This window comes from Anopheles arabiensis, chromosome 2, assembly GCF_016920715.1.
Source record: "Anopheles arabiensis isolate DONGOLA chromosome 2, AaraD3, whole genome shotgun sequence".
Taxonomy (NCBI): Eukaryota; Metazoa; Arthropoda; class Insecta; order Diptera; family Culicidae; genus Anopheles; species Anopheles arabiensis.
In genome coordinates, this window is record NC_053517.1 from 10,320,863 (window position 1) to 10,339,638 (window position 18,776).

At 52.2% G+C, this 18,776-nt stretch overlaps 1 protein-coding gene across 30 annotated transcripts in view; it reads left to right on the top strand.

Annotated features, from left to right (window-relative positions):
* The first annotated feature begins 677 nt into the window (after positions 1 to 677).
* Positions 678 to 18,776, top strand: part of LOC120908828 (tropomyosin-2) — a 44,642-nt gene continuing 26,543 nt past the window's right edge. For 6 of the 30 annotated variants that reach the window (XM_040320250.1, XM_040320248.1, XM_040320247.1 and 3 more), the window contains exons 1-2: positions 678 to 809; positions 5,159 to 5,483. In XM_040320250.1, the coding sequence (XP_040176184.1) occupies positions 5,244 to 5,483 (240 nt within the window). In that variant the 5' untranslated portion in view covers positions 678 to 809; positions 5,159 to 5,243. Of the gene's footprint in view, positions 885 to 912; positions 1,027 to 5,158; positions 5,484 to 7,201; positions 9,228 to 16,135; positions 16,201 to 17,240; positions 18,122 to 18,776 lie in introns of those variants that run through there. The other 24 variants (XM_040320246.1, XM_040320239.1, XM_040320240.1 and 21 more) reach the window with 24 other exon arrangements.

The following is an 18,776-nucleotide window of genomic DNA, read 5'->3' on the forward strand; positions in this document are numbered from 1 at the left end:
TGGTTGCCCAAAATTCGTGACGTCACGCTACCGATCGTGAGGCAACGGGAGCCAAACACACAGCTAACTGATCCTCCTCGAGCCGTACCGAAACACACACACACATCGCGTTCTAAATATAGAGAACCGCGCACGCACACTGTAGGGACCAGTGGGTCGGAAAATGGGTGAAAAACGGTGGCAGCAAACAAACCAGAAAACAAACAAAACAGCGCCAGACCACGAACGGGCACCAGTGGTGGTGGAAGCTTTCCACCGAACGTACGATGGTGGGGACCAGGCCGCCCAACCGGCCACCATACAAACGCGCAAGAGTAGGGATGCATCTTCCGGTGGTGGGGAGGACCAAATTCACCTTTTGCGCATTCGCGGTACGATTTGCGTACCCCTCCATCCCCCCGCAAGTAGCGATCGCGCGTGCGGAACCCGAACGCGCCCTTACTTTACACGTTTATTGCACACGCATACACGCACTGGGAATATGCGGTGTCCATCTCCGATGCTCCGTGCGTCCCCTTCCTTCTCCCCTTGCCGATGCATTGGTAGGAACACGGTCGGCAACACGGCAATGCGGGAAGGACCCTGACCACCGACCGCGGCTGCCAACAAGCGCACGATGCCGTTTCGTGCGCACGATCGTGCGCCCGAAGTGCGCCCGTGCGGCTGTGTTGGTGCGCGTACGCACACACGGTACGCCGGTGTGCGGGCTCCAAGCCCGGGCCGGGGTGCGCAACCGTGCGCCACTATCGGGGACGGTTTTTCGACGTTTTTCAGTTCGCCTTTAAACTGTTTAACTCGCGGATTCAAGTGTAAGTAAGGTCCTCCTCCGGGGTTTTTGTTTTGTCTTGTCTTGTGCAGCAGGGAGCAGTATAGTTTTTCCGGTGGTAACGGTTTGCTGCGGTTTGTGGGATACGTTTACGGTGCTGTTTTGGTGGATTTGTTCGAAAGGTTTTGGTGGAGTCGGTGAATTTCGTCGCACTGCGTTACTGCTTGGTTGGCTGTTGCGAGCTGCCTAAGAGTTAGTTTGTAAGTTCGGTGTGAAGGTAGGGTTGTTTGAGGACTGAGACAATGGCTCCAGCGGGCGGTAGGATAGTTCGAAAAAAAGAGCCACACCAACGGACGCTCTCCAGCCCCGGGAGGAATGTTAAAATCGCATCTAAATGCCAACGGAAAGTGCTTAGCCACAATGATTAAGCCGGTGGTAGTTGGGTGGAAAAGTCAGCTGGTGTCACGGTGAACTGGGACGGCTTTAGTCTGTGCGTGTGTTTGTGTGAGTCACCTTCTCCAGAACAGAACAGCCTCCGGCCCGAACTGTCCAGCCCCATGCGGAGGGCCCCACGTGAGAGAGCGAGAGTGTTTGTGGGGTCGTCAACTTATCATCTGCGACTGTGTGTACGTGTGTGTGTGTGTGAGACAGGAGGGGGAGAAGTTAACCGTCCCTGTATACGTGTGGCAAAGTGCATCGGATGCATCCTCTCTGCAACGCTCGGTTCTAGCAGCGGCGCTAGTGACAATTCAAACGCAGACTTTAGCAAAAAAGGTGTAGCCACAGCTGATCGAAACTGGAACTCCTCATCGCTCCACCCAAAACCCACCCACCCCCACCCGCGTTGGAATGTGCCAAACCGAACTGAACTGCGAGCCTATTCCCCGTCTGCGTCATCGGGTTAGGGAATGTCGCATACACATGTGCATGTGAGGTTGTGCGGACGCAAAACAGGATGGCGATCCGGCGAAAACCCACCGGACGATGCGACGGTCAGCCTCGATGTGTCAGCCCCTTTACGTGTTCGCAGACCACGGCTCGGATTGTGTAATGTGTTGGCAAAGTGGTGGTAGAAGAAGCGAACCCTGTGCGCGAGCGCGCGCGCGCACTTGAGCTTTCGCGCGTTGTGTGATATTTTTAAAACTTCTGCCGGAATGCACAAAACCCCAGTGGGAAGAAGAAGCGTTCGGGGGTTTTTTCGTGTTGCGTTCTTGTTGTGGCACACGCGCACGCACGTACCTTTGCGGAATGGTGCGTTTGCCAGCTTCCACCCTATGTCTGCCACACCATCGCCCCCCGCTCCCTCCCCACTCCCCACCCTTACATGTGTCCTGCAAAACGCCGATCGCGTGGGTAGTGCGGGAGCTGTGTGCTGGGTATTTTTAGAAACACCGAGTTCGAGTTCGTCCGTTTGCGCACCAGGAGGGCTGATCGTGCGCACCAGATCCTGTGGACCGACAGGACTGGGGTGTGTGGGGGACGAATTTTTGGGGCTGCGCGCATGATGCTTCTTCCTCTTGCGGGGACGGCAACTGCGCACGGCCCGAAAGCATCGGCGCGCGATGCGCGGTTTTGCGTTATTTTCGGACGCGCCCGCTCCGATCACGACGTTTATGGCGATCGCAACCCAGGCGAATGGTCGGATGGTTGGGCACCGATGTTGTGGGATCCCGATGGCCGAGATGCGTCTGTGTGTGTGTGTGTGTGGTTGTGTGTTTATGCACGATTAGAAAACTCCGATCTGTAGCTCGGTGGACTTATTTTTAAACCCTGCCTGGATGGTGGGCCTGAATGAATGGTTCCTGCCTCGAACAAGAGCGGATCAACACATGATGGCAGTGGCAGTACTTTATTCTGCACAATATTTAGCTCTTTTTTTTTGGACAATATCATATAAAAGAAGCAAATTCAAGGGTTTGCACCATTGCTTTGTAAACCTCTGCTGCTTTGTGTTTGATGACCAAAGCTGAACTTTGTTCCCTCGATCACCTGTTTTTTTTATCCATCATGGCCTACATCTTGTGCAACGGCTTCTCGCTGCAATCATCCAGACGGGTTGGCTGAAGGGCGTCTGGACAATTCCTGCTCGCCTCTTCGCACTACTTGCGGGAAAACCCTCTTCCAAGCAAAACCTGCGACAGGTATGCGTGCCTGTGTGCGTGCCGTTCTGCTGAAGCCGTCCCGAGCTCGGGGTTGCTGCTGAAATTCCACCGCAAACAGGGCCGCGCTACAGCGAAGCATTCTTATCACTCCTCTGGCCGTGACGGATGATTCAACGTCTTGCAACGAGCGCCGTCAACTGTACATACAGGCACACATATATATGTGTGTGTGTGTGTGTGTGGGAACATGCACATGCACTTATCGTCTTCGAAACGACAGACGATTAAATAATTAACATCCCGCCGAACCGGATACCCAAAGGGAACCACCGGACGGCCTTGGCGAACCTTTTTGCACCGCTGTGGTGAGGTGGTTGTTGGGGATTTGGGCCAACATTTTTGTACCTCCTCCTCTCCCCCTCCCCTCAACCAAGAGAGAAGAGGGGAGGGAAGTGATCAGGGAAACAGGTTCTTCTCTTTGCACTGTAGGACAGCGTAGGTCACTGTAGACTGTGGAGTTGCAAATGGAGACATTTTTATTTTTTTCGCCACCATTACATTCCCCGACTGCTTTCACTTTCTTTGCGACTGCGAAACGAGCTTCTCCAGTGCATCCACACGCAAGCACACGCAGTAGAAGAGTAGAAGATGTGTGTCAAGATGTTCAAATTTCACCCTCACAGTAGCCCCACGTGGAGTGAAATCTTACGCCGCAATTACGCCGGCTGTGGTTTACCGATCCGATGCCGTTGACATTCACCTAGAAGCGGTACCTAAGGTGATCATGGGGACCTTCCCAAACAGACACACACACACACACACACACGGGCGCACAAGGTCTCCTGTGTGTTATCTTGCCACCGTTCTTCTGTTGTGTGCATCAACTCAACAGGTAGGGACAGGTTTTTTGCACACCCTGCCGGGCGGGTCGACATCTTACTCATAGAGCACACTCACGCGTTGATTTGAAGTGGAGGATCTTTTCTCCATTTCTGAGTGCAATAAAATTGAGCTCCACTACCACGACCAAGGAGAGGTTCAAATGCATTGTCAAACCTGTTCGCAGTGGTAAGATAAGCATCGGCTCGACCCTGGATTCGATGGAGTTCAAATGGCTGTGTACATCAAGCCGATAGACCCGATTTTGGAGGTCGTGTGTGGTGTAGATTGATGCTTCGGAACATGGTACAAGACAATAAATTGTATATCCAGCTGGTGGCAGCTGTTTTTCAGCAGACATTCCAAACGGGTAGGGAATGTGGTCCTATTCCTTATAAGTAAGCACACTGCTGGTCCCAACGCAGGACGGAATGGCGTTAACTAGTAGATACCAGTTCTTCGAAAAACAAACATAATGTGTATCGTTTACTTTGACCTATCATCCAGTACCTTGCTGGAGGAGAAAATCTCTTCTCAGCTAGAAAGTGGACAATATCGGCATCAACCTGTCGCTAGTTAATGTCCGCTGAGCATCGTCGCATATTAACGGGAGTTAAAATAGAAATATAACCGTGTTGGCAAACGTCCAATTAGGTCGGTCGTTTCATTTGCGACACTTTATGAGCCGTCCAGTGCCAAAACCAAAAGCTCCCTATAAGCTCTCCCCCTTTTGTTGGCAATATATGTTGCTCTTTGAACCGTCTGAGTAATCCATCGCCTGGTGGAGGGCCTTTAAACGTTACGTGAACCAGCGGAGGGGATCCCTCAAAACTTGCCATACTCACACACACGCACACCTGATGACTGACCACATTCGCGCTTTCGATATAATAACGCGATTAAATTGAAATTCACGTTTGTCTGATTTTCTTCCGTAAAAGGCAAACGGAAGGCCACGCGTGTGTATGGTGTCAAGTTGTACCACCGCTGTGGTGGTGCACCGTTTTGCGACCACAGTGCGGCCACATATACTTACCCCATAATCCCAATCCCTCCTTCACCCCCAAAGCGCGGGCATTTGCGTGTGTCGGCTGCGGTTTGGGCTGCCGCGATCGCGATGATTATGCTCTCGGGCTGCTGGTACGGGGCGCTTATTGGACGCGTATGAACGTATTTACACAATGTCAATGGCGAGTTTGAGGCTGCAGAGGAGACAGACAAAAAAAAAGGCTCCCAGTGTCGACCATCTGTTACGATGATGCGCCGGTTCCGTCGGAAGTTACGCCCAAAAACGTAGCACTTTGAGGGACGAATTTTTAGGGCTGGTTGAAAATTGGCTGTATCTGTAGTTGCAATGATGTCGAGTGGTACTAACTTTCTAACTCTCCCTCCCCCTTTTTCTCCATTGCAGGCTACGCGTGTGCGATTCGGTATCTGTGTGTGTAGTGTTCTTTTCGTAGTGCTTGTGAAGTGACCGTGCAAAAACAAAACCCAAAATGGATGCGATCAAGAAGAAGATGCAGGCGATGAAGCTGGAGAAGGACAATGCCCTGGATCGGGCCCTTCTCTGCGAGCAGCAGGCCCGCGATGCCAACCTGCGCGCCGAGAAGGCCGAGGAGGAGGCCCGCCAGCTCCAGAAGAAGATCCAGGCGATCGAAAACGATCTCGATGTGACCCAGGAGACGCTGATGCAGGTCAACACCAAGCTGGAGGAGAAGGAGAAGGCTCTGCAGAACGTAAGTACCGCGTGGCATTTTTTATTAAACTTTATTTTATATATTTACAAAAATGCGATAGAAAACAACCAATCCGCAATCTCAGTCTATACAGGAAGAGTAAAGGGAGTACTCATTGTCCTTCACGCTAATCACCGTTTCTAGGTCACTCAGGATGTCCATTGCAAAACGATGTTTTTGGGTTGACCTAAATCTACAAACTGTGCCAAAGTGGCATCGTAATGTGATGCCCTTTCTTTACGCCCCAGACACAGAAAACACCTGAAAAACAATCACACCCATCCACCCTCCCTGGTGATTAGAAGCAGCGGTGTGTTGCACAGCGCGCAGCGCATTCCAAGCGCGCGAGCAATGTACGCGCGTAGTGTAGAGCTATTTTTGGCTTTTTTACGCAGCACACAGTTTGTGTCTAGCGTATTGCGTTTTTCCCCATGATGATCTCATTTAGGGAGAGTATTTTTTCCGCTTCGTTTCTGTTCAAGGAAAAACTGAAGTAAAATCATCACGAAAAACAAGGGAACGGAATTTATGAAACTCAATACCGTGTAAGTGTGCGAATGTCAGGGGAACTAGAAGAACTAGAAGAAGAAAGAATAGAGCAAAAATGAAGACACACACTCATACACACATGGTAATGAAGTAGATAATAAAGTTGGCTGTACAAGCTGGTGATGATTAATTTTGAAACACACGTAACGCATTTTAATCGTCTTTCGTGTCTGTTGCCATCAATTCGTGTGCTGACGCTGAGTCGTGGGAAGTATGGGAAGCTTGACGGCTCTAAAAATAACCTTTCTCGATGCATTTTTCATGCAACACACTGCACCCGCGGTGACACTCATACGAACCGATTAACCAGTTGCGTAACGTTCTGACTCTCGGCTCTCGGGACCATAATTAATCGAAAGCACCTCCTCAGTCCTTTTTTTCGTTCATAAATCACGTATGGCCACCGGACAGGGACGGGAGATGAAAAATTAGTGTTTAATTTCATGACCACCGAGGGTTGAAATTTTGCACAATCGTGTGAGCTCATCGTGTGTAGCGCGCCGGAAGCCCAAATTGACCGGGAAATATGGCGCTGGCGAACTGGTCTATTTTTACTGTAACGTGGGGCGGAGGGTCAGATTGAAGAAAGAAAACCGAACCCTCGGAATGCGTATCCCCGCAAGCTCGTGGGGGATTGGGGAAGATGAATTCGTAACAGCCGCTGTTTGCCGCACAATAATGCGGCAGAGAAGCAGGAGGAGCGAAGCGATGTGCGGCGCGCATTTGCACGTGCGCAGACGAGGTCGCCGTGCGCGCAGTTCGCTCATGCGCGCGCGGCATCGCCAGGAGCGCGCATCTCGTCGCGCGTCGGTTGCCACGCGGTTGCCAACCCAAAACGGTTTGGGTGGAAAAGACTGGCCCCGCCCGTGCTTAGGACCGGCGACCGGTGGACATTATCGTCACAGATGCCGATCATTCTCTAATTTTATCAATCGTCGTCCCATTGCCGGTGCCATCGCCAGGCGAATAGACGAGAAGCAGCAACGTTTGCGGGCCAAACGCATTCCGACCGGCGAGTCACATCCTCGGATCCGGTGCAAATATTTGAATGAATTGGTACTTTTTTTCTGTTGTCTTCAACTCACTCTTTCACTCTCCCGGGGGTGGGCGGGGGTAGAGAACATTGTGGAATGTGTTGCCGGGTGTTGCCGGTCGTGTGTTAGCAGGAAGAAGCGTACTACCAAGAAGACTAAGAATGGGTCGCAGCGATGACTACTATCCGCTCGGGGCGGTTTTGGGGCAGCAGCGTGGGGTTAGGCGAAAGAAAGCGCATCGGGATCCATTCACAAGATAGTTGTACCGCGCACCGCATACACGCCGGCAGCAGAAAACGCGCGCCCCGGTCGACCGGAGAAAGACCATCCTGTCGTTGGGCGTGTGTGTTTGGAACCGGCCGGTCCCTGGATTTATGGTTCGCACACCCACCGGCATCGTACCAGTATGGCCGGAATAATCTCGTACGGCAATCGGAAACGGGCACCGGACTGTTGCAGCCGCCCGAAACAGTTGCGCACCGGCGGCGGCGGCAGTGGCAAACCGAAGAAGGACCGGCAGTCGCGCCGAACACGCGGAACCGCCGGCGGTGCGCGGGCAGCAGGAGCACGGCGACGGCGAAGAAGCGGTGAAATTGTACGAAGATTGCCGAAGCATGCCGAGGCGCGGCTGCGTCTTGAAAGCCGCACCCGAGACGATGAGCTGGTGGATGCGCTTTCGAACGCGAAAAAACGGCCACCCAACGGCTTTCGAACTTCCATTTTGAAACTCGTTGACAGCACGTTTGACGCAGCACTATGGGATCGCGCTGGTCGGCCGGCGGACATATTTGTGGCAGCAAATAAACAAGACGTCGTGAATGGTGCAGCTGGCGACGGCGACGGTGGTGGTAGTGTTGTTGGTGCAAGTATTATGTGCGAAAATAACTCCGGCCCGGGCCATGGCGCGGGTGGACGCAAGCGGGGCCACCAGCATCATCCCCGCTTCGGCGGTACGCGGCAGTCGACCGTTCCGGCCGAGGACGTGATAGCGGCCCTGCGCGGTGCCTTCGACGGTGGCAGCAACTCGCTGTCCTCGTCGTCACTCTCATCTTCCGCATCGTCCCTGAACGTGTCGATTTCGGGTGGTGGTGGTGGTGGTGTTGGTGGTGGTGACAGAGCAGTGACGGCCAATGATGGCAGCAACAACAACAACCCTCTGGCCACCGAGAAGACAACGTCATTTGCCACTCGGTCCGATGATAACGATGCAGAGCTGTTGGATGAGTACGATATTGGAACAGAAGCAATAGCAACAACACCAACAGCAGCAGCAGCAGCAGCAGCAATAGCAACAGCTGACATTGTAAATAGTAACATCGAGAACAGCAGCATCACAGCCCTCGGGGCGGCACGGTGGAGCGGTGAACCGAGCAAGGAAAACACCCCGGAACCGGAACAGGACCGACTGAACAACAATCGCAGCATCAGCAGCAGCAGCAACCGTAGCAGCGTTAGTCCAAAACATGTGATACTCTTTGACGAGGCGGCCGGCGATGCGGACGGGCGGCCCGCCCTGCCAGCAGGGCCACCGTCCCGGACGACCGAGCCGGACGACGAGGAGAGCATAGAGCTGAAGCTGGACCAGATTACCAGCGGGAAGGAGCTGGTGCAGCAGATCAGCAAGAAGCTGAAGCGCAGCAAGCGCAGCCCACAGTCGGACGATGCCGGCGGAGCACCACCGGCCAGCGGCAAGAAGAAGTCATCGTCCACCGGCAAGAAATCCTCATCGAAGACCAGCAGCAGCAGCGGCGGCACCGGAGCGGACGGGGGGAAGCGGAAAAAATCGAAATCATCGGCAGCGGCGGCGGCGGCGGCAGCGTTGGAGCAGCGGGCATCGGGGGATGGCGCGTCGTGCGGCGACCTGGATGCGGTGATCGGGGGGCTGCTGGGGGCGGCCGAGTACGGTGGCGGGCTGGCGGGTGACTACAAGGAGCAGCAGCCGAACGACGAGAACGATCCGGACGTGGCGGAATGGGCGAAGCTGCGGTGTACGAGCGAGCGGACCGAGGTCATCGCGGAGCGGGAACACCGAAGGCAGAAGCGCTGCGCCGACTATCCGGGGCTGGCGTTCGGGCGGTCCATCTTTAGCTCCGACACGATGATGAAGTTCAACATCATACGGAATGAGCTGCACAACATCATGAAAACGCAGCTAAAGCGGGTAAATATGCTTTCCTGTATTTGTCTACGTTTTAAAACACAACCCCCCGCTGCCCCAAAACAGCCCGGGTCCGGCACCCGGTGTTTCTTTGGTATATTTTAGCCCGTAAGGTTTCGCTCTCCCTGACGAAAACAAGCGCGTGCGAGGTTGCGCACGGAGCGATGTAAGATGTCAGAGCGCCGCAGTATGGCCATTCCCCGGGGGTGGTGGGTGTTCCGAGCAGGCAGGCAGGCAGGCAGGCCAAGATTCTTCTGTACGATGTGTGCGCAGGTTTCTAGGCAGCTATTTTTAGCACTCCCGCACGAGCACAAGGGAACGGCCGGTTTTTCGAAAATGCTGAATTTTCCATGACCCCCATGAGAATCGTGTGGGCCGTTTTCGTTTGGTTTGGCGCTTGCGCTTTCTACCAATTGCGTTGGATGAAATTTTCCATCAAACCTTTTTCTTCATGACGCATCATGCTGTGCTGCAAAGACCGCACACTGTCTATGGACACTCCCGTGTGTACACTGAGATTAGAACGATATGTGTGTGCGCGAATGAGCTAAATTGTTCATTGCGTACGGGTATGGCGCACAACGATGATATCATCATTTGCGACTATGGCCTTGCGGCTGCCTGCCCAGCTAAGCTGAATTCTGACAGACGCGTCGCGAAAGAAAAACCTTGGCGCAAAACCATTTTTACCCACCCTCGATCGAGACACACCGTGTGCGCGGATGCGCAGCAAACGTGAACGGTCTTAGCTGCACCCCCCTTCCCCCCTTTGCCCTGGTGCGCCACCATACGCAGGTGAAGGGGTTGGTGCTGGTGAGGATAGATTTTTCAGCGCCTAAGCGACAAAGAAACGTTTTGGGCCGTCGGTGTGTGTGTATACTGATGCCTTTGGGGATCGTAAAAGTGTAACCACCCCACCCCCCGCGAGGAGCTCCAACGGTTCCCCGAACGAGAGGTGCAATCCGCATTTTCCATTGCGATTACGCGCCGCGCTACGTGCCACACGTACGTTTTTGGCCTCTTGCCTCTTCTTTGTCTGCTTGTTTCTCTTTCCTTCTCACGCTTTCTCACCGGCACGGTCACAAGACGCAACGCACGGGCGGCACAGGTGGGCGATGCGTGGTGGTGCCGGCTCCTAACCTCGGTGTAAGGGGGCAATTTTCGTAGCCGTTTTTTCCTTCCTTCGTTGTTCTCGTAGCTCGCTTTTCGCTACGTTTTTTTTTTTTGGTTGGAGTTCGATTTCACCCACCACTGTGGCCACCCCGGCCAAAAAGAAGGTGGATTGCGGGAATAATTTGGCTTTAGGAGGCGATGGCAGGGGTGGGGCATCTATATCTACATTAACCGATCCTCATGATTGTAGCGAATGTTACTACTTCCTTTTGTTTATTATACTAACAGTGTTGTTGCTGTTGCGGCACGGAAGGAAGGGCAAGCGAGCAATGCAGCGCGAAGCAGGGAGTTTGAGTTTTACTGATTGTTTGATAAAACTGGACTGAGATTTGAAGCTACGATTGCAGGGTTTGCATTTCTTCTCATCCATTTGCGATAAACCGTTTGCCATAAAAGATGAAATATGCTCCTCGCGATTGGTTGATTCGTGGTAACAACCGCACAGCATTTTTCATTGATAAAGGGCCGCACAGATAAAGGGGTGGGTGTTATCAGCGCTCTAGACGCGACTGTGTGTCATCATTCTTGGAACACTCTGCTAAAAAGAGTACTTCGTTTAGTCTTGTTTTCTTATCTCATAAGTATAAATGAGCATTCCAAAATGCGCTCCATTTCGGTGCTCCGGTGTGGCAAACCCTGCCTGCAGCTATGCGTCTTTCCTACGCATTTTCCTTTTCTTCCAGCGCTGTAAAAATATCATCGGAGTCTGGAGGTGCAGTTGGGCTGCCTACCGATGTAGATTATCCAAATTATGATAAATTATCGAGCGCCGAAATTCGGCCAAAGCCAAACAAATTTCCATCGATCGATACTGTTACGCCGAGATCGACTAAAGGTTTATCAGTGTAGGGTTTCACACAGCCATTAAATATGTTCGATAGAGTTGCCATCGCGAGATTGTGGCCGAAATCAGCTGGCACAATAATAATACTGAACTCCCAGCGAGAAAGAAGCAACCTTTTTGTGATTTATTTTCCACCAACCTTGCCCCCTACCATCTTGCGCACTTGCGTTTAGCGTAATAGATTTTGGGAAGCTTTGGACGCCCGCAGGGCGCGCTGGAGCTCTTTGCTTGCGCACACTGGTTTTTGATTGCTTCGCGAAAGTAACGAGACCGTGTAAATATTTATACATTTCATTAAGGTTGCGCCCGTCGCCTTTTTGCTTCGACTCTCGGGCTCTATTGTACCACGACGGTCAGTGGTCAGCTTAGTGTTTTGTTGCTGTTGTTGTTGTTGCTGCTATTGTCAGTGCGTATGCGAGTGTACGGGTGGGGGCGCAAGAGAACGCCCCTTGCCAGCGATGCGCAACGCTTTTGAGGGCGGTGGGGGCGAACGAAAAGACCAACAAACTGTTAGTTTATTGGTAGCAAAATTCTGAATCATTTCACTGATTTCTATCTGTCCCTCCACCCCACCATGGGGGGTTCGGTGCCGGTTGGCTTGCCCTCCTTTTTGTTTTTTTTTGGGGAGTAAGTTCACATTTGAAAATCGATAACATACATAAGTTCCAGCAAACAAACACTGGGTTGGTTTTGGAGCGATGCTTATGTTCTATGCTTGTTCCATGCTACCACACAAAACTGACCACACCACGCTGTCTTTCCTCCGTCGTCGCCGCAACGGCGCACGAACGATCGCGCGCCGATGCGTTTAAAAATTACGCTCCACCGTGCGCACACGTGTGGCGCCATCGTGCGGTCGGTCGACGAAGCTGGTGCCGTTTGACGTTTCGGTTGTTGTTGTTGTTGTTTTTTCTCTCTCTCGGTAAACCCTTGAAGCTTCTCTTGTTGATGGTGCAGACATCGTGTCCTACATTTGCGTGTGCCGAATTGCTTGCCTCTTCGCCGTGCTGCCGCTACCGCGATTGAATGAAAAATAAGTAATTGCTGTTGCACACACACACACACATACACGTGGACGTGGACAGGCAAATCATGCGAACGGCGAACGACACAGTCCGCAGGCTGGAAGAAAAAAAAAAGAAAAAAAAGGCTACAGATGGGGCGGCGGCGCACAGGGCCAAAAGGATCGATTACGTGTCCGGGGCTGGCGCCTTTGCCGCGACTGCTTTTCATTATACTTTGTTTTGGGAAAGTCGAGCGCACGATGGCATTGGATTTTATGATATACCCTCGCTCGCTCGCGGATCAATGCTGCGAAGGAGGGGAGGGTAAGGAGGGTAAGACAAACATAGTCATCGTTTGGAGCTGACCGTGGTAGTGTGGTACACGTTCGACTGCTGCTGCTGCTGCTGACATGCTGCCTCAGTGTCCGCGGGGTTGTAGTCCGCGAGCGATTTTGTCCATTTAAGGAACTGATCTTTACGTTTTCCTTTACGGCCCAACCAGCCCGTAGTAGTGTGTGTGTGTGTCTGGCTGTGTGCAATGCTGTGTCGCGCCGGCACCATTCACCAGTGGCCCTCCGAGAAGCGTGCGCATGTGCGCGGTTGTAAGCGGTGTGTGGCATGCCTGGGAACTTGGGACGACGTGTGTTGTATGGTGTGTTTGCCCGGTGGTGGTACCTCACTGTACCGACCCTCCGTGTGGACGACCCCGCTTTCAAGGCAGAACCCGTTCCGTCCCGGTTGGTTCTGGGCTCGTTTGCCCTTCTGGGGCTATGCGGCATTACCCAACCGTTCCCACAAAACCCCTTCCCCAAGCCAGAGAGACATCAGCAAGCCATCCATTACATTGGCGAGGATGTTTTGCTGGAGGTCTGGGGCTGCTTGGCACGCAATTGAACATCTGGTTTCGTGAGGTCCTTAAAACAGGTGAAATCCTTCCGCTAACGTGCCTCATTTCCGTGCGTTGACAATGCAACGGCGCAAGCCGGCCAATGGAGTTCGAAACAGCTTTCGATACGATTTCCTAATCCTTGCTTTTGTCCCACCCCTCTGCCGGATGACTCTGCCGGTAACAATAGGTCGCCGGAGCCGTTTCGTAGGCCAGTTCATTTCATCCATGGCGTATCGGCCTTGACGTGCGGTGTTGGATTAATGCAGTCTGCGCTGAACCATCACAACTGGTGCGCCGACTTGCTGTTTTCATTTGCGAGCGCTGCCGATATCTAAACCGGAGGTACCGTTGTCACCTCCAACGCGTCGCGGAAGCAAAGCTTCCGGGGAAGGAACTTACCTGCTAAACGAGGAAGAACCAATCAGCGGTGATGGTTGTTATATCAAAAAACCTTTTGCCTTTTCCAATCAGTGCGTGTGCCTATTCATGGTATTTGGCGACACGGTGCTGCTGCTGCTGATGATGATCAGGCATGCCAGTGCGCAGCGGTGAGGCGCACCAACGGTAGGTGTCGGTTTGCGTCAATGATCGATCCCGTCGTTTCGCGCAGTGCGCAACCACGGGAGAAACGCACGGTGAATCGGTAATTCGATCGGTTCGATACACGAATCTTCCCCCGTAGACTCCCCTCCCGTACCCCACCGATCGACTGTGATCGACTTTGTGTGTGTGTTTTTTATGGCCGTCCCTGCTCCAGGAATGTGTCACTGGGAGGAGGCAAACGAATGGGAAGGTGGCTGCTCCACATATATTAGCTTGAATTGAAGTATCGAAACGTGACCGCCTGTGTATCTACTGTGTGAAGCGACGTGCTCTCCAACTCATCGAGCTCTCTGTCGTCGAGGTCACCCGCCGAGGTGTGTAAGTCGATCTGTGAATTGAGGAAAGCGAAAAGTGATAGATCGGAGCATCTCTCAATGACACACGCAAATCACATGCTGGGAAGGGTGCTGTTAGTGGTTTGTTTTTCCTCCCCCACCCCCCCGCCCCCTAATAGTAATTCAAAGTTGTGGTATTTCTCCGATGACTCCGATTTCAGTGCTAGTCGGGGAGCACAAAATCGTTCCACTAGATTACTAGAATAAAACTACCAAACACAGAAGTATCATGCGCACACCCAACCCTTGCACACATTGCGCAACAATGCAATTCGGAAGCGCGCGAGTCGGGTCGAGTCTTTTTGGGACCACACCACACTCGGGACCTTCTGTGCGCGCTCCATCCCCCCCCCATTCTTTTGGCAACAACACAATGACCCGCTGGAATGTGTTTAAGGGCAGCACCTGTCCGCCACCGGAATAAATAACTAAAAACGGGGTGGTTCCGCTTCCGTTCTATTCTACTCGTTGCTGCTCCGTTGGGTTGGGCAAGCATGGACAGTCCCGGTTCCCCTCCCGTTTGGAATTGATCGATACAGCCACTGCCCCACAGTGGCGATCACACAGTATGCTTGACGGGGGGTAGCATAAAAGGAGGAGGCATGACATGCATTGCATTGCATTGGGCGATTTGCAACGGGTCATCTGCGCGCAGGCTGCTCCAAGCGAAGGTCGGATGGGAAGGGCGCTACAAAAGCAGAACAACCCTCCCTCCCCGCTCCCCCTTCCCTACAATGGCTGTGGGTGTTTTTTTTTTCGTCGTTTTCGGCACGGTGCGTGTTCCGGTCCAGTGAATCGTCGCGCGCTGTTGTGTGTGTGTGTAGTTCGTTCTGTGTGACCGGAATTGGCTATGTGAGTTCATGGTTGTTTGATTTCACGAGGCAGGATCTGGTGCCTGTGTGTGTGCTGGCCGTTACACCCAAAATTCATATCGTAACAATTAAAAGCAGGCAGAACCGATTTTTGTTGTTGTGTGTCGTGAAAGAGCGTTCAAAGTTCGATTTTGAATTTTGCTATTGAATAAGGTTTGGAAAGCACACTTCTCCCCCCAATTCTACGTTTAATGAGGGTTGAACCTGTTGAATGCCTTGGAATGAACCCACAGTTGCAATAGGTTCTATTCGTTTACCCTGTAATTGCTTTGTTATCACCATTTTTTTCCTATTGATCTCAACGGGCGTTTTGGTTTGTTTGTTTAAAATCATCTTTGGACCGTCGCTCTCGAACGCACACAACGCTTCCAGGATCGTTTTGTGGGCTCGAGCGGCTCCTCCGACCGTTTGACCACTCACGAAGGGCAGGAAAGAGGCACAGGCTCGGCGAAATTCCACTGGAAGAGACGCAAATACGCAACAAAGTGAGGGTGAGCGAAAGTGTATGTGTGTGTGTGTGTTTTGACATTTCCAGTTCACGCGTAATGAAAGCAAACTGTGATGTCACACTCACACAACACACACACACACAGATACACATTCCTCGTTTGTCTCGCTTACTCTATCGATCTCTCTGTCTCTCTCTCTTTGCTTTATTCTCTCTGAAGACATGTCGCCCAAAATCTGTACCCAAATCGCGGCAAAGCAGCACACAGGCCCTGTAGGTCAAGGCACCGCCTGGCGATGGTGCGCCTTTTGGGGGAGGAGGGTGCCACACGGTGTGGCCAGTGGCGGCGGTGGTAGTGGCGACGGCATATTGTCCTTTTAAGGACACCTGGGTCAACCGTCCACCAGAGAGAGAGAGAGAGGGCAGGTGTGGGGGGGAGTTTGCCATAAAAGTGGCATCCGTTTGCCTTGCTCCATCTTGGGGCACTCATTGGGGCCAAAACGCCCTGCATCCGGCGGGGGCTACATGCATCCCCGCGTACTTCTTCCGGTCCCGGTCGGTGTAAGCGCGTCAAACGGCAAAGACCCGAGCGACCGAGAGAGAGAGAGTGAGAGAGAGGGCGAGACCCGTTGACTGGAAGCGTATATGCTTCGTGCTCGTTCCAGCGCACGCAGTGCACACTGACAGGGAGAGGGGATTTGCGTGTTGGTGTATTGGTGCAGCCGTTACTTTGCAGCCTTTCCAGCGGCTGCTCCAGCGGTGTGCGAGAGCCCATAGTCCACTCAGTTCAGTAGTGGTTTCGATCGAAGTGAGTAACGGTTTGGTGTGCTGCTGCTGCTCTCGTGCTAGTGTCGCGTCACGATTGCAGGCACAGCTAGTTTTTTTTTTGCTTGTTCTTGTGCACCCCTATCGCTCGAACACTCAAGCGCCGCGCGCCCAAAGTGCGTGATCAAGACAGAAAACTGTTGAAATCGATTGAAATTGTTCACGCCCGCGAAGTCTCCCAATTGGCGTTGGGTGCGTGGGACTGTTCTTCTTTCGCTTTCGCTAAGAGCAATCTTCTTCCTGCCTGTCTCTGTCCACTGGGCTCTCTGGGCGTTTGTTGCGCGCGTGTATGTGTGTGTGTGTGTGTAGAAACCCTGCAAAGTGGTGGTGTGCAAGTTGGTCTGGAATAAAGTGACACACCGCAAGGGGGAAGGGGACAGGCGGCTCCTTGATCCTGTCGCTCGATAAAGGAAGAAAAAGAAAATACATGTGTGTGTGTATGTTTTGCGCTACTGTGGAAAACGGATGGCATTTTGCAATTGGAAAGAATGGAAATTGATATGAAAAATCTTTCTTAGCGTGTCATGTGCGTGCGTGTGTGTGTTGGTGTGGCAACCCGTACATGTGTGTGTGTGTGTGTTCTGCGGCGGGAGTAGTCTGTGCGCGCGCGTGTGCCTGTGTGCGTGTATCGCTTCTGCGGGAATATTAGGGAATTGTATGCGATGGAGCGTGCGAGCGAATAAGCAACACACACAATTGACATCGAACCTTACGGGGGCACCCTTTTAGTCATCATTGAAACTGTTGAGATTTTGGAAGATTTTTGTAGGGAATCATTACAGATTAGAAGGAAAATTTGTCGCATTTCACACAGTGGGGGGGGGGGGGGAATAGATTGTTTGGATGGAAAACGACTGCAATCGTGTCGGAAACCAACCCTGTAAACTTCTTTGCATGATGTGTCGTTGAAAACACACATACACACACACACATTTCAGAGAGGTATACGGGGTGTGTATGTGTGTGTTTCCGAAGTGTGTGCAATAGGTAGCTTCAAACTCGTCTTTTTTCCCTCCTCTACAGTGCGCAAATATAGCAAATATTTTTATTTTGTATTTGTCAAATTGTAACTAAGCACACACAGGCAAATAGTTCCGCTGATTGTTGCCCTTTCAACTTGCGGGTTTTAGAAGGCAAGCTTTTTCCTCCCCATCATCTGCTAATATTCGGCCCGTGCGCACGACAGTACGATTGTGCGTGTGTGTGTCATTCAGTGAGACCAAGCGTGTGTGTGTGTGCGCAAAAGTGTGTACCGCGCTCTATCCCTAATCATCGTCATCATCACCATTCCCCCGTTGTTTTATCGCGCGCAGCGTGAAAGAGAGAGAGAGCGAGAGAAGAGGTGTTGTGCGAAGCCAAGCAAAGAAAGCAAAATATTTTATCCAAACGTCGTCGTTGCGACCTTAAATCCACAGAGTGCGTAGCAAGCAGAGCAACGGCGCCAAGGCAGTAAAAGCAGAGAGGCAGGCAGGTGTATTCTCCGTCGCATTCGTGTATTATTTCGGCAGTGTGTGTGTGTGTGAGTGCGCGCACGTGTGTGTTTGTGTGAATAGCGTGTGTGTGTGTGTCGGCAGGGTGATTGCATCTTATCACACACCCACCCACCCCCGCTTCTTCTCTCGTCTCGCCGGAAGATAAGCGAAGTAGTAGTAGAAGAAGAAAAAAGCGCGTTAAAAAGCGTGTGTGTGTTGCAATTGTGAACGACGACACCTCGGAAAATACTAGAGATAACCACCAACAACCAGCACAAAACAATGGCGGCGAACGTGCAACAGCAATCCGGCAACCTGCTCGACGTGCTGAAGAAGAAGATGCGCCAGACGAAGGAGGAGATGGAGAAGTACAAGGATGAGTGCGAGGAGTTCCACAAAAAGCTCCAGAACGAAGTGATGCGGCGCGAGGAAGTAAGTTTTCTACCAGCAAAGTGTGTGTAGTGTGTGGACGGACAGACGCGCGCACACTACGCCGCGCAAACAGGATTGTGTGTGGCACCCGAGAAAGGGCAAAGGTAGCGGGTAGGAGGCTCAAGAATGGGCACTTGTTGTTGTGAGGTGGCTCATAGGTTGGTGGTTGATTGGTGCATTCTATTAATAAGAAAACAACATAGAAACAACCACCTTGCACCATAGCACCTCTGTGTGCGTGTGCGGTCACAAGCCGGTCGTAAATTGATTGGAAAGCGAAGAAGACTCCTGCTCTGCTCAGAGACTCCAGCTAGAACGAACAACAGACACTGGAAGCAACCAGCAAGAGAGAGACAGAAATAGTGCGAGAGCGAGCGAACGATTGCTGCGCCGCCAACACCATCCGGTGACATTAATACACACAGAAGCACGCCAAAAAGGGCCGCGAGCTCTGGCGTTTGGTCGGGCTGTGTTTCACATTTCTTTCGGAAGGAAGAAAACAATTTAAAAACATTAATTTTCTGTGCCAATTTGCGCTAAAGCGAACTTTTTTTTTTGTAAGTCAGCTATCAAAACTCTGGCAGCAAATTTATCAAACCAAAAAAGAGAGTGACACACAAAGCGAGAAGGACAGAGGGGAGGGTACAGTGCATAA